This window comes from Psammomys obesus, unplaced genomic scaffold, assembly GCF_907164565.1.
Source record: "Psammomys obesus unplaced genomic scaffold, mPsaObe1.curated_primary_1811, whole genome shotgun sequence".
NCBI lineage: Eukaryota > Metazoa > Chordata > Mammalia > Rodentia > Muridae > Psammomys > Psammomys obesus.
Genome location: NW_026596225.1, coordinates 3,642,670 through 3,657,449, shown reverse-complemented (window position 1 = coordinate 3,657,449; position 14,780 = coordinate 3,642,670). Strand labels below are relative to the sequence as shown.

Below are 14,780 nucleotides of genomic sequence, written 5' to 3'. Positions count from 1 at the left end.
TGTGTGTGTGTGTGTGTGTGTGTGTGTGTGTGTGTGTGTGTGTGTGTAACAGGCTCTCATATAGCTCAGACTATTCTCAGACTTGAAATTTTCTCTGTCAAGGGATGACAGGTGTAACCTCCCAGGCTAGTGAATTTGTTTTTTAGTATTTCATATATACATTCTATCTATCTATCTATCTATCTATCTATCTATCTATCTATCTATCTATCTATTTATTTTTAGATTTTATATATTTTTTTAATTTTTTATTAATTACACTTTATTCATTTTGTATCCCCCCATAAGCCCCTCCCTCCTCCCCTGCCGATCCCACCCTCCCTCCCCTTTCTGCATGCATGCCACTCCCCAAGTCCACTGATAGGGGAGGTTCTCCTCTTCTTTCTGATCTTAGTCTATCAGTTCTCATCAAAAGTGGCTGCATTGTCCTCTTCTGTGGCCTGGTAAGGCTGCTCCCCCCTCAGGGGGAAGTGATCAACGAGCAGGCCAATCAGATTATGTCAGAGGCAGTCCCTCTTCCCATTACTATGTAAACCACTTGGACACTGAACTGCCATGGGCTACACCTGTGCAGGGGTTCCAGGTCATCTCCACGAATAGTCCTTGGTTGGAGTATGATTTTCTGGGAAGTTCCCTGTGTTCAAATTATCTTGTTCTGTTGCTCTCCTTGTGGAGTTCCCATCCCCTCCAGCTCTTACTATTTCCCACTTCTTACATAAAATTCCATTCACTCTGCCCATCAGTTGGCCATCAGGCTCAGCATCTGCTTTGACAGTTTATACTGCAGAAGCTTTCAGAGGCCCTCTGTGGCAGGTTTCAAGGTTGTTTCCTGTTTTCTTCTGGCTTTCAGAGGCCCTCTGTAGCAGGTTCCGAGGTTGTTTCCTATTTTCTTTTTCTTCTGATGTCCATCCTCTTTGCCTTTCAGGATGGGGATTGAACATTTTAGTTAGGGTCCTCTCTTTTGCTTAGTTTGTTTAGATGTACAGATTTTAGTGGGTTTATTCTATATTGTATGTTTATATGAGTGAGTATATACCATGCGTGTCTTTTTGCTTCTGGGACAACTCACTCAGGATGATCCTTTCCAGGTCCCACCATTTACCTGCAAATTTCATGATTTCCTTATTTTTCATTGCTGAGTAATACTCCATTGTATAGATGTACCACAGTTTCTGCATCCATTCTTCAGTTGAGGGGCATCTGGGCTGTTTCCAGCTTATGGCTATTACAAATAAAGCTGCTACAAACATGGTTGAGCAAATGTCCTTTTTGTGTACTTAACGCCTCTTTTGGGTATATGCCTAGGAGTAGTATGGCTGGATCTTGAGGAAGCGCTATTCCTAGTTGTCTGAGAAAGCGCCAGATTGATTTCCAGAGTGTTTGTACCAGTTTACATTCCCACCAGCAGTGGAGAAGGGTTCCCCTTTCTCCACAACCTCTCCAGCATGTGTTGTCCTTTGAGTTTTTCATCTTGGCCATTCTGATGGGTGTAAGGTGAAATCTCAGGGTTGTTTTGATTTGCATTTCCCTAATGGCTAATGAGGTTGAGCATTCTTTAAGTGCTTCTCTGCCATTCAATATTCCTCTACAGAGAATTCTCTCTTTAGCTCTGTTCCCCATTTTTTAAGTGGATTACTTGGTTTGTTGCTTTTCAGCTTGTTTAGTTCTTTATATATATTGGATATGAGTCCTCTGTCAGATAAAGGGTTGGTGATGATTCTTTCCCAATCTGTAGGCAGTCGCTTTGTTTTGATGACGGTGTCCTTTGCTTTACAGAAGCTTTTCAATTTCATGAGGTCCCATTTATTGATTGTTGCTCTTAGAGCCTGTGCTGTTGGTGTTCTGTTCAGGAAGTTTTCTCCTGTACCAATGAGTTCTAGGGTATTCCCCAATTTTTTTTTCTAGCCGATTTAATGTGTCTGGTTTTATGTTGAGGTCTTTGATCCACTTGGACTTCAGTTTTGTGCAGGGTGATAAGTATGGATCTATTTTCATTTTTCTACATGTAGACATCCAGTTGGACCAGCACCATTTGTTGAAGATGCTATCTTTTTTCCATAGTGATAAGGAACTGACGCAGCTGGTTAAAGCGCCTCTGGCACAAGCATGAGAATCTGAGTTCGCAGCCCCAAAGTCTGTATTCAAAGCTGGAGGGTGATGGCACCTGTAACTGCAGCTCTAGTGGAGCCTAGCACAGTGTTTGAGCTTCAGGTTCATTGAGACTTGTCTCAAAAAATACAAGTAGTGCACACCTTTAATCCCAGCACTAGGGAGGCAGAGGCTGCTGGGTCACTGGGAGTTAAGGATAGCCTGGTCTACATATCAAGTTCCAGGACAGCCAGGGCTGCACAGTGACAACCTGTCTCAAGGAAGGAAGGAATGATCAATCAACAGCACTTATTTGTTGGTGTCACACGCCTTGAGTCCCAGCAGAGGTAGGTGGATCTCTTAGTTTGAAGCTAGCCTGGTCTACAGAGGGAGTTCCAGGACAGCCAAGGCTACATAGAGAAACCCTGTCTCGAAACAACTAAAAATAGATCACAAAGGCAGAAAGGGATGAAACCAAGTTTTCTGGTTTTGTTTGTTACATTTAGAAAGGGGACTGGAGAGGTGGCTCTGAGGTTAGAAGAACTGCCTGCTTCGCCAGGTAGTGGTGCTATGCACCCTTAATCCCAACACTCCGGAGGGAGAGGCAGGTGGATCTATGAGTTCCAGGCCAGCCTGGTCTACCAAGTGAGTTAAGGACAGCCAGGGCTATACAGAGAAACCCTGTCACGAAAAACCAAACCAAAACAAAAATGTCTGTTCTCCCAGAGGACCCAAGTTATATTCTCAGCAACCACATGATGCCTCCAGCTCTAGGGTATCCAACACCGTCTTCTGGCCTCCTAGGGCATAGTTGCATTTGGACTGCACATATATATGAGTGTTGTCCCTGAATTTTGTGCATATATACACACACAACAAAATAATTGCTACAGAAAAGTTTGGAAAGGATATCTAGTCCAGATTAAATCCAGATTAAATGTTGTACATAAAGGGAACTAAATTCCAGAACTAAACATCTTGTCCTTGGATACGGAGCACAGAATCAAGGCAAGAAACTCTGTCTTATCAGTCTGGCTGAGCTAAATCACTATGTCCCTGCGGTTTGCCAGGGAGACTTGACCCCACCTCACCTCATCTCCGTATAACACGTTAGAAGGAAGCGTTTGTGGAATGAAAGGTCCAGGAGCAGCGGGAAGGCTGTGCTTTTGTGCTGTGTGGAAGGGCCTAGCACTGTGGAATCTTTAGGCATGTGATGTACATATGAAGTGTAGGGTTGCTGGGTAGTGCATGCCTGAAGGGAGCTAGTGAGAAAGGAACCTGGAAGGCCAGTCGTGCTCTCTGTAGAGAGCCGGTTCCTGGTGTTGTGTGGGTAGGTCTGGGGCAGCCTCAGGCCTTGTTTGTGCAAGGCAAGCACCGTACTAAAGAGCTACCTCACCAGCCTTCCTGCTGCCAGCAGTGGCTCTTCCTCTGCACCTCCCAGTTGCTAATCCGTGCATGTGCTGCCTACCTGCTCTGTGTGCTGTGGGAGGGGGAACCCAGGGCTTTGTGCACGAGCGAGTAGACAAGCCCTCTCGCAGCCGGGCCCAGCCCAGCTCCACAGTAACCTGTGCCTCACCTTCTTTCCAGGATCTGACGGGCATAGAGTCCATGGAGCAGTGTCGCCTTGCCTTGGAGCAGCATGACTGGAACATGGAGGTACGGGCACCCACCCCCCACTCAGCAGAGCCCTGCTGCGGCAGCCCTCTGAGGAGCTGCTTCTGAGCGTTTTCATTTCAGGGCTGCGCTTCTTTGGGTCTCAGACACACGTGTGGGAGTACGGAACGTGAAAGCAGAGTTACACTAGTGTAGTGGCTCTGCCGTGTCTTCCTAGCATCAGGAGCTCTCCTCCACGCTTCCGCTGCCTCCCACCTGCCCTGGCAGTCGCTCTGAGCTGTTGCTGCTAGAGTGTAATTAGAACGGAGGCCTGCTGAACACAGGGATTCATTTTAGCTTTGTTAATTGCTCCCACCATAAAACTCGTATATTTAGATTTTTTTTCTTTTGGCTTTTCGAGACAGATTTTTGGTGTTTTGTTTTGTTTTGTTTTGCAAAGTCGTGGCTGTTCTAGAACTACCTCTGTACATTAGGCGCATACCCACACAAACTTAAAAGTTTTATTTTTCCCTTTGGCATAATAATTCAGTTACCCTTTTCATTTTACTTCATTTAGGCATTTGTTTTGGTCTCTAATAATTTTCTGTTGACATCATAAATCTATAAATAAAATGTTTCAGATAGGAAAAAGGTATGCTTGGGAGAGGTATAAACTAGGCATGGTGACACCTGCCTGTAATCTCAGCACTTGGGAGACCAGGGTGGAAGATTAGGAGTTCAAACGCAGCTCAAACTACATAGCAGAACCCTGTCTCAGAGAAAGAGTGGGGGAACACGAGCAGAATAGGCATGAGCCTTCCTTTCAGCTCCTAACCCTCCAGTGGTCTGCAATATAGTTTCAGCTTTCTGCTCATCAGATATGATAGAACATGGGAGTAGTTTGTGGGTTGTTTGCAGTTCCTCTCTTGTTCCTCTTTTTCCTCTTTCCTAGGGGTAACCACTGTTGATAGCTAGGCGTTTACCAAAGATTGAGTATTTTATGAGCTAAAGATTTATATCCAGGCTGGAGAGATAGCTCAGAGGTTAAGAGCACTGGTTGCTCTTCCAGAGGTCCTGAGTTCAATTCCCAGCAACCACATGGTGGCTCCAAACCATCTACAATGAGATCTGGTGTCCTCTTCTGCCCATACATGCAGACAGAACACTATATACAAAATAAATAAATCTTAAAAAAAAAAAAAAAAAAGAAATTTGTGTCCATTTTTTAAAATTTCTGCTTACTTGGTGAGATTACTTTGCATAACTTAAGTGTGGATGGAAAGATTTATTCCCAAGGCTGGAGAGATGGCTCAGTGGTTAAGAACACAGTCTGCTTCCAAAGGACCTGGGTTCAATTCCCAGCACCCACATGGCAGCTCACAACTGTCTGTAACTCCAGTTCCAAGGGATCTGACACCTTCACATTGATGCACATAAAACGAAATTAAATAAATTTAAAAAAGATTTATTTCCAATGGTAATGTTTTGTGTTTTTACAATTACAGAAACAAAATATTTCTATAAAAAAGTTTAAACATGGGCTGGCTGTGGTGCTGCATGCCTTTATTCCCAGCACAGGCAGGTGGCTCTCTGTGAGTTCAAGGACAGTCAGGGCTATTAGACAAATCCTGTCTAAAAAAAAAAGAAAATTCTTACACTTTGGAAGATAAGCACAGTTGTGTTAGTATGTGTCCTTGCAGGCTTTCTTCTGTATGTAATTGTTTCACTTTCTACCATGTGGGTCCTGGGGAGCAAGCTTGGAGGGTGGCAGGCTTGGCAGCAGGCTCTTTTAACTGCTGTCTTAGAGTTTCTGTTGTGATAAAATACCATGACCAAAGCAACTTGGAAGAAAGTTTATTTCAGCGTACACTGCCACATCACAGACCATCACTGAGGGAAGTCAGACCAAGAACTCAAGGCAGGAGCTGAAGCAGAGGCTGTGGAGATTGCTGCTTACTGGCTTGTTCCTCATGGCTTGCTCAGCCTGCTTTCCTGTGCCATCCAGGACCACCTGCCCCGGGATGCCATCACCCACAATGAGCTGGTCCCTCATAGCACCACAGAGTTGCCTTCAGACTTGCTGGGCCAGTCTTTTTTTTTTTTTTATTTTATTTTATGTGCATTAGTCTGAAGGTGTCAGATCCCTTGGAATTGGCATTACAGACAGTTGTGAGCTGCCACGTGAGTGCTGGGAATTTTACCCAGGTCCTTTGGAAGAGTACACAGCACTCTTAACCACTGAGCCATCTCTCCAGCAGCACCCCCCCTTTTTTTTTTTTTTTTTTTTATTGTTTTTCGAGACAGGGTTTCCTGAGTGGCCTTGGCTGTAGATCAGGTTGGTCTCAAACGCAGAGATCCGCCTGCCTCTGCCTTCCGAGTGCTGGGATTAGAGGCAGGCATGACCACTACCCAGCCTTTCAAGCAAATCTGCAGAGGCATTTCTCAGTCGAGGTTCCCTCTTCCCAGATGATGCTAGTTTGAACCAAATTCTGCTTAGGCCACCCTCTGAGCCAGTGTGCCAGCCCTGAAATGTTATTCTGTCTCCACTGAGTATGATTGACTACCTGGAATTAGTCAAACCATAAGATTAAATCTAGTTCTTAAGTCTAGAAGACACACAGCCCTCCCAAGGACCCTTCTGTTACCAACTGCAAGGTCAAAGGAATGACAAAATGACCTGCAGGCTTTAGTTCCTAGAAACACGCTGAAACAGTTCTGTGATCCTGTTGGTAGGTTTTGATAGGATACTGATGCAGGTTAAAAGCTGAGAGACTTGGAACAGGATTTCAAAGGCTTCTTTCTCAAGTAGCAAATTTGTATATCTGTTCTCGTAGAGCAGGTTCTCTGCTGAGTCAGGATGCATTGTCTTCCTTGTACAGGTGGTGACAGTATACACAACCTACTGTGACAGCAGAGCTGAAGTGTCCAGAGTGGCTTTGAGTTTTTTATTTTTTGTTTTGTTTTGTTGTTTGGATGTTTGTTTGTTTGTTGGTCGTCATTATCATAGTTTGATTTGATTGGCTGCCCATATGGTTGAACGTGGTCTCCAAGTTGACAGATAACCAATTACCCCTAAACTACATTACTGGTCTTCTTGGCATTGTTACATTTTTCCCTAACACTGTTAGATGGAGCAATCCCTTTTTTTTTTTTTTTTTTTTTTTTAAGATTTATTTATTATTTATACAGTATTCTGCCTGCATGTGCCTCAGGGCAGAAGAGGGCAACAGATCTCACTATAGATGGTTATGAGCCACCAGGTGGTTGCTGGGAATTGAACTCAGGACCTTTGGAAGAGCAGACAGTGCTCTTAACCTCTGAGACCTCTATTCAGCCCAGCAGTCCCTTTAATAGTGACAAAAGAGGCACTTCATCAGGTCTGAGTAGATTGTGGAAGAAGAGGAGCCAGGCATCTCTTGAGTATGTCTAATTCCTGTCACAAAACTGGGACAGAAAACTATTTTCAGAGACAGAATTAAATTTTAGCATTTAGAGAGAGAATGAAGGTTGTTTTGTTTTGTTTTGTTTTTAACATGAATATTCAGGTTTTTTCCTTGATGATTTTGTTTTGTTTCATTCTGTTTTTGAGATAGTCTTTAGCCACGGCTAGACTTGGACTCCCTGCGATGGCCCAAGATGACTTCAAACTCTGATCCTCCTGCCTGTACCTCCTGAGTTCTGGGATTAAAGCAGTGGTTTCTGTCTCATACATGCAAGCAAGCACGCAGCCGAGCTCCCGCTCAGCACTGAATGTTCAGATTCTCAGATTATGCTGATCTTCCCTTCAGATGCCTCCACTTCGAAGAGCTCTTTCTCACTTCTTTTTCTTAACAAATCTGTGTCTTTACTTTAAAAAAAAAAAAAAAAAAAGGTTTTTTCAGATTAGTTGTAAGCACTAAGTTTCCTTTATTTTAGCACATAAGGAGTCTAAGGCTTGTGTGTTAGTCTCTTTCTGGCCTGTGGAGCTGTATTCAGACTACATCCTCTTTGCCAGAACTGTCTGCTCTGACAAGCAGCGCTGCCTGTGGCACAGCCCCGTGGGTATGTCCACATGTCCGTGCTTTTCCTGGGATTGTATGGTGAAGCACATTATATTTTAGCCATTCTGAATAACATGTACTGATATTAGTAATGTGCCGCTATGTGATGTGGCTTCAAGACAAGTTGCCTGGTCTTTTATGCCATGTGAGAATTGTCATTGCCCTGTAGTAGAGCAGGGCAAATCCCTTAGGTACTCACCAAGTGACTGCCACGTCGTTCTCACCTTGTTTGGAGATACCAGGTAGTAGCTTCCTCTCAGTGTTTGAGCATCACTGAAGTTCTGCCATTCTGTTTTCCTTCTCAGGCTGCAGTGCAGGACAGACTGAATGAGCAAGAAGGTGTACCGAGTGTTTTCAATCCACCTCCATCCAGACCCCTACAGGTTAATACAGCCGATCACAGGATCTACAGCTATGTTGTCTCAAGACCGCAACCAAGGGCAAGTTTTGTAGATAGAATATCCCCCTGTTAGTGATTTCACCCATTTGGTTTTGTTATCTCTGTATGGTAGAGCAAAAGAAATGTTCACAGTATTAAATTGTTAGCTGCGGGCCCATGGAAGACTTAGTGGGTTCATTCGTTTCCCTTGATTTTTTTTTTTTTTTTAATGAATTGCTGTAGAACTGTTTTTCTGCTCTTTACTGAGGGAGTGTTTTCTGTACCTCGCTTTGAGCAGCTTATTTTTGAGATGTCTGCAGGCCATTAGAGCTTCTTCTGGGCATATGTCTGTGTTCTACTTGAGCCCGTGGCAGCCTGAGGAGAACACTGTGCTCCTGGAAACTGGAGGCAGGCTCTTGTGAGCCACACAGGGTGCTGGGAACCAAAGCTGGTCCTTTGTAAGAGCAGTAAGCACTCTTGACTCTGAGCCAGCTTCCAGGCCACTCCCCTTTTTGTGTTTTTGTTTTGTTTTGTTTTGTTTGGAGACATGGTCTCACTGGTATCCCAGACTGGCCGACTGGCCCAGGCTGGAGCTCACTGTAGAACAGGCTGCCTCAGACCTTACACATTCCTCTTACCTCCACCTTGGCAGATTGCTGTATGAGCTACTACCTGCAGCAGCTGGCAGCCTCCCACCATTAAATTAAAATCTGATAAGTAACATAAGTTTACTTGACTTTAGCTACTTCTAAGGAAGGGCAAAAGTCAGGCATGGTGGCGCGTGCCTTTAATTTTCCAGTACTCAAGAGGCAGAGGCAGGTGGATCTCTGCGAGTTTGAAACCAGTTTGATCTGCAGAGTGAATCCAGGACAGCTAGGGCGACATAGTACCTAAGGAAGTACTTAGAATCTGTGGGAGTCTTTTGAAATTGGTCCTGATGGGTTGGTAATAAAGAGGCAGGTCACTTAGATTTATAGGGCATTTTAGAGTGTACCAGGTACTGTCGCTTGGATGTGTGTAGACGTTAAGAAAGAGCTCTTTACTCTCATGTCCTCCTTCTCTTACCCTTTCCAATCATCCTTTCCCGTTCCCTTCCTTTTCTCCCTCTTCTTTCCCTTGTTTCCTCTCTCTCACTGACTTCCTCCCCTCTTTTCCTTTCTTTTGTAGACATTGTCTTATTACATTGTGTATGTGTGTGTGTGTGTAGGTCAGGACAGCTTGTAGAGGCAGCTCTCTCCTTCTGCCATGTGGGTCACAGGGATCAAAGTCTGGCCATCAGTCTTGCAGCAGGGCCCTCTATCTGGTGACCCACTTTGCCAGCCCCACTGCCTTTCTTTTTAAGGAGGATCTTACTACGAAGTCCAGGCTATCATCAAACTCTAGATCTTTCTGTCTTAGCTTCCCTGTTTACAATTTGACTTCTCACAGTCTAATTAAGGAAATTAGATATATAACTGATCATGAACTCCAAAGAACTTTCTGGAGATTTTCTCTCTTTTATCTATGAGTGATGACACTCACCTCTTACACATGCATTTAGAATTAAAAAAAAAAAAAAAATTTAAGCACTTCATTCAATCCTAGAGCATTTAAAATTAGCACATTATCATACTTTTTCATATGTGTGTTTGGAGTACTTAATGTTTCAGAAATGACTTTAGATTAGACATGGTGGTACATGCCTATAATCCTTGGGAAGCCCTTGGGAAGCTGAGATGGGAGGACCTCTAGTTCAAGGACTGCCCAGGCTCTATCCTGAGGTACTGACTCGGAGAGAAAAAAGGCTGGGTTGCAGAGATGGCACAGCAATCAGGGGTGCTCTTGCAGAGGACCTGGGTTGGATTCCCAGCACCCCCATGACAGCTCATAACTGTCTGTAGCTCTGGTCCCAGGGATCCAGTGCCCTCTTCCAGCCTTTACAAGCACTAGGCACACATATAGTACATAGACATCAGGCTCCCAAAACACGTCTGCACATACAAAATAAAAATTAAATGAAAAGCAGACAAGCAAAAACAAAGTGCTGAGGCAGGAGGATCACAAGTTTTGAGGCCAGACTGGGCAACATAGTACAGCTGTTTCCCTGGATCATTGTGGTGCTTGCTTACAGCCTTCTCTGTGGAGGAGACACTTGTACGGTCTCTGAGAAGATGCCTTACACTCCTAGCACTGCTAAGCCTTACTTAGTGCCTTTCCATCTTCAGCAAGCTGCTGCTGTCAGCTTTTGTTGTTCACAGTGAGGCAGCAAAGCTAGCCCTGATTGTGCTTCCTTCACAGCCTCCCGCATGAGTCCCAGCTCCTGCCTTTTCTCTTAAAGGGACCACTTCATCATTTCCCTTTGTCACAGCAGTTCCAGGACCACCACTTTGGGGCCACTTTGTTGTTGTTTCGCAGTGGGATCCCACCATGTGGCCCTACCTACCCTTCAACTCGTTCTGTAGACCGGGCTGCCTCAAACTCAGAGACCCACTTGCCTCTGCCTCCCCAGTGCAGGCATTTAAAATATACACCACCATGCCTAGCAGTGGCTATTGTTAAGTAAAACAAGGATGACTTGAACACAAGCAATACTCAGAGCCATATCCTAACCAGGATGGCTGCTAAGAGACTAGAAGGCAGATGTCATGTGTAGATGGCTGAACAAAGAATGTCACTGAGTGGGACTGAATTGCATGGCACACTATTCTAAAATACTACTCCGGTTGCACTTTAAAACTTATCAGTTGTTTGGTTTTTAAATTTTCCACTTAATATTTTCAGACCCCAATTGACTGAGGGTAACTGAAACATCAGAAAACAAAGCCATAAAGGGAAGAAAATTTAAAGTAGATGAGTAAGGGTACCTGCCTGAAATTCCAGCATTCAGTTGCCCGAGGCAGGCTAGCCTGGGCTACATAGTTCCAGGACAGCCAGAGCTACAAAGAGAGACCCTATCTTAAACAAACAAACAAAAACAGATTCCTAGATACATAACTCAAGGAGTAGTTCTCTGTCTGCCCATGTTTCCTTAGCCTGAACTGGGCCTCACTTTGTGCTTGAGACCCTGACTCCATTTAGCTTTAGAGTCCACTGAGGATCACACTGGACATGCTGGCATTAAGCCTGTGAAGATAACAGGAATAAGAGAGTGCTCTCACTAAGATTAGTACCTACATGAGGATTTGTCCTCAGGTAGTAGTCTTACTGTTGTATACAATAAAAATTATCTCTCTTGTTATTTCTGTGTGCCATATATTGATGTTTAAATATAAGGTGGAAAAATTGAGAATTTATTATGTGGGGAGAAGCTTGAAGTTAACAGTGAATATAAGGAGTTGCTGGAGAATGTTATGAAGACTTAAGATAAAAATTTTGTGGGAAAAAAAAGTCTTAGATGAAGTGATACTAAAAGCAGTAGTATTGAAGGATGAAACTGCTAGAAAGAGGGCGCTTTGTCAGAGGGGTTCAGCATACTGGGTAGGGGTGAAGTACGAACTAGCTGTTTTCTGAAATATTGGACATTAAGAGAATGGGGCTCTAACTTTGTTTTTGGAATTCCAGGGCCTGCTTGGATGGGGTTACTACTTGATAATGCTTCCATTCCGGTTTACCTATTACACAATACTTGATATATTTAGGTACGTACCTCTGTGTTTATACACTACTAGCAACTGGGTAGGCTTTGAAGCTGAAACTTAGACTAGAGTAAGCTTGATGCTCAATCATTTATGACTAGCCAATTTATTGGCAGATTATTCTTCCTGCACTCTTAACTATAGTAAAAAAAAAAAAAAAATGTTTAAATTGTTGCATAGTGGAAAGTGTGATAAATGGCTTTAAATTAGTCCTGGCAACAATCTGTTGAATCAGATCAGTCTGCCTATGTTTATTGGTCTTTCCCCTCCCACACCATGTTTGTCACCGCTACATTCCGAGTCAATCACCACGCCCTTTCCTTTCTAACTACCATTATCTATCTCCTAACTTCATACTCCAGGAACTTTTGCCCTAAACCACTTCTCTATCTGATTATTCACAATCCCACTAGATTTTCTTGCTTGGAGACTACCCGTTTTGCCATAGATTGTTGGCATCTTTCTAGGCGGTATTTTGTACATTTCCCTCTGCCCAGGCAGTGCTTAGGTTGCTGACACTGGAACCCTTTAGTATGTACCCACTTGTTTTACACCTTTACCATCTAGCTTTCTTTGTGTCCATTCAAAGAATTTACCTTTGGAAGCTGGTGTCCAGAGCTAGGAAATGTTGAGTGTAACCTGATTTCCTGGCAGATGAGGCTTAGCATAGAATGTAATCTGGAGCTATGCCCAGGCTTTCTGAAATACTGAACTGTTTATTGGAGCCTGGGAGTGATAGCATAAATCTATAATCCAATTGAGAATGAAGCAAGAGGATGTGGGCTTGGAAAGGAGTAAGGAGTGTGAATGAGAGAGCATCACGTCCAGGCCAGCAGATGGAGGTAGAAATAGAATGTGTACTTCGAGCCCCCATCCCTGTTCAGGTTAACTTGTGTTCGCTCTCAGCAGCAGAGGCTGGAAGTAAGGACCCAGCCACCAAAGGTCAGAGACTGGATGATGGTTTTCCATTGGTCTCTTGCTCAGTAGCAAAGTGTGACGTTGTTTTGTTTTATTTTGATTGTGTATTTAGTTGGGTTTTTTGTTTGTTTCTTTCTTTGTTTCAGGACAGGGTTTCTCCTTGTAGCCCTGGCTGTCCTGGAACTCGATCTGTAAACCAGTCTGGCCTTGAACTCAGAGATCCGCCTGCCTCTGCTTCACAAGTGCTGGGATTCCTGAGTCCAAGCTACACAGCCCTATCTCCAAAAAACCAACAACAACAACAAAAAGAATGGCCTCAGCTGGGCATCAAGGCACACAACTTTAATCCCAGCATTGGGGAGGCAGAGGCAGGCGGATGTTGAGGCCAGCCTAGTCTACAAAGTGAATTCTAGGATAGCCAGAGGGCTACACAGAGAAACCCTGTCTCAGCCCCTTTCCCCCTCAAAAGAAAAGGATAGGCTTAGGAATTGATAAAGCTTTTTCTGTGCTAAAAATTAAAAAAATAAATATTGTTTGCTTTCCTTGGGAAAATATGCATGGCATGTCTTACTAATTTTAATGCAGTGGTGTCACCCAGGCAGCTGAATGTGAAATATTCCAGTCTCCTCCACCCCACACCTTATGTGGAAACCCAGAGTGTGAAAAAGGGTGTGCTTCAGTATGAGAGGGTGGGTCTTTAGGAATAGATGTGTGGACCCATTGACACTGCATTCTACATCTAAAGTAGCCACCAGTACTCCACACGAGGTCAGTTTTATGACTCCTTCCGTGGGTGCCATCAGTGTGAACACATCAAGCAAGTTTATTGACCAACAAGTACATTGTGACTAAGTTGAGGTTTGAAGCCCCTGCTGATAACTTGAGAGGATGAGGTAAAAACCTCAGAACCCCAGAAGAAAAAGGAGAGGAGGCTGCAATGCCCAGTGCACGTTTAGTTTTTGATTTAGACACATTCTTTGTAGTATTTAGTATGCAAGTCCCTGACCAACATTTGTCTGTTGAGCACTTGAAACACAGTAGGTGTGACTGAGGCACTGAATTTTAATAGCATTTAATTTAGTGTATTTAAGACAGCTGAAGTAAGTGGCTGCCATGTTAGACAGTGTCTAGGATTTTGGTCTTCCTTACCCGACCCTTCTAGTCCTGCTTTTCTACAGAAAGCACTCTGCATGGGTTAGGCCAGATTGGAAGGTTGTGGTCCTGGTGGTCTGTACTCTTCTTGAGCAGAGAGTGGAACACTCAGCAGTCTGTGGCTTTTGAGTCAGGCGCTACCTTGAGGGTTAGTGCCCACTCGCTGATCATTCACCTCCCTTTGCTGCCATGACGCTGGCTCTGTTAGAAAAGTCTGTACAAACTGGCCCACTCCATATGCACTAAGTAAGCCAATTCATGTGATATTTATTCCTTCCTCCTCAGGTTTGCTCTTCGTTTTATACGGCCTGACCCTCGCAGCCGGGTCACTGACCCTGTTGGGGACATTGTTTCATTTATGCACTCTTTTGAAGAGAAATATGGGAGGGCACACCCTGTCTTCTACCAGGGAACGTACAGCCAGGTCAGTGCCACAAACCAAATAGATGCCAACTTACCAATATGATTCTGTCCTCAAAGGAAAGTGTAGCTTAGCTCTGATCATACGGCTCTTATACTCAAAAGACTTAAACAGCTCTTCATTGGTTATAGGAGAAATTTAAAGGAAAAAAAAAAGACAGGCCCAAACCTTTTATCTAGGCCTCCTTGATCTAATACCAATCTTCTTTTGATGTCTTTTCTGCATAACTGTTTCCTCATTCCCCAGGGTCCAGCTACACCCTTCCTTGAACACTTCCATACCTCGGTGCCTTGCTACTGCTGTTCCTTCTACCTGGAATGTCTTTCTAACATTTTGGAAATGTTGTCCTCTCCTAACCATTCCATTTGTTCCCTATCTTGCCCTACCTTCCTTTCTAAAGTACTGACCTTCCCTTTTGTTTTCTATCCCTCTGTTTTTAAATTGATAACAATTTCACATTCCTACTTATAATTGATTTGTGTTCATGTCTTGCTCTGTCACCAAACTGTACACACCTTAAAGGTAAAGTCTGAATTTGTTTTGATCCTTTACAGAACTGAATAGGATTTAGACCG

General features: G+C 43.9%; 1 protein-coding gene across 3 annotated transcripts in view; it reads left to right on the top strand.

Annotated features, from left to right (window-relative positions):
- The window catches only part of Faf2 (Fas associated factor family member 2), a 43,683-nt gene that overhangs the window by 14,537 nt on the left and 14,366 nt on the right, over positions 1-14,780 (top strand). The window contains exons 2-5 of one of the 3 annotated variants that reach the window (XM_055595806.1): positions 3,676-3,744; positions 8,027-8,104; positions 11,641-11,717; positions 14,070-14,208. In XM_055595806.1, coding sequence (XP_055451781.1) covers positions 3,676-3,744; positions 8,027-8,104; positions 11,641-11,717; positions 14,070-14,208 — 363 coding nt within the window. Of the gene's footprint in view, positions 1-3,675; positions 3,745-8,026; positions 8,162-11,640; positions 11,718-14,069; positions 14,209-14,780 lie in introns of all 3 variants that reach the window. The other 2 variants (XM_055595805.1, XM_055595807.1) reach the window with 2 other exon arrangements.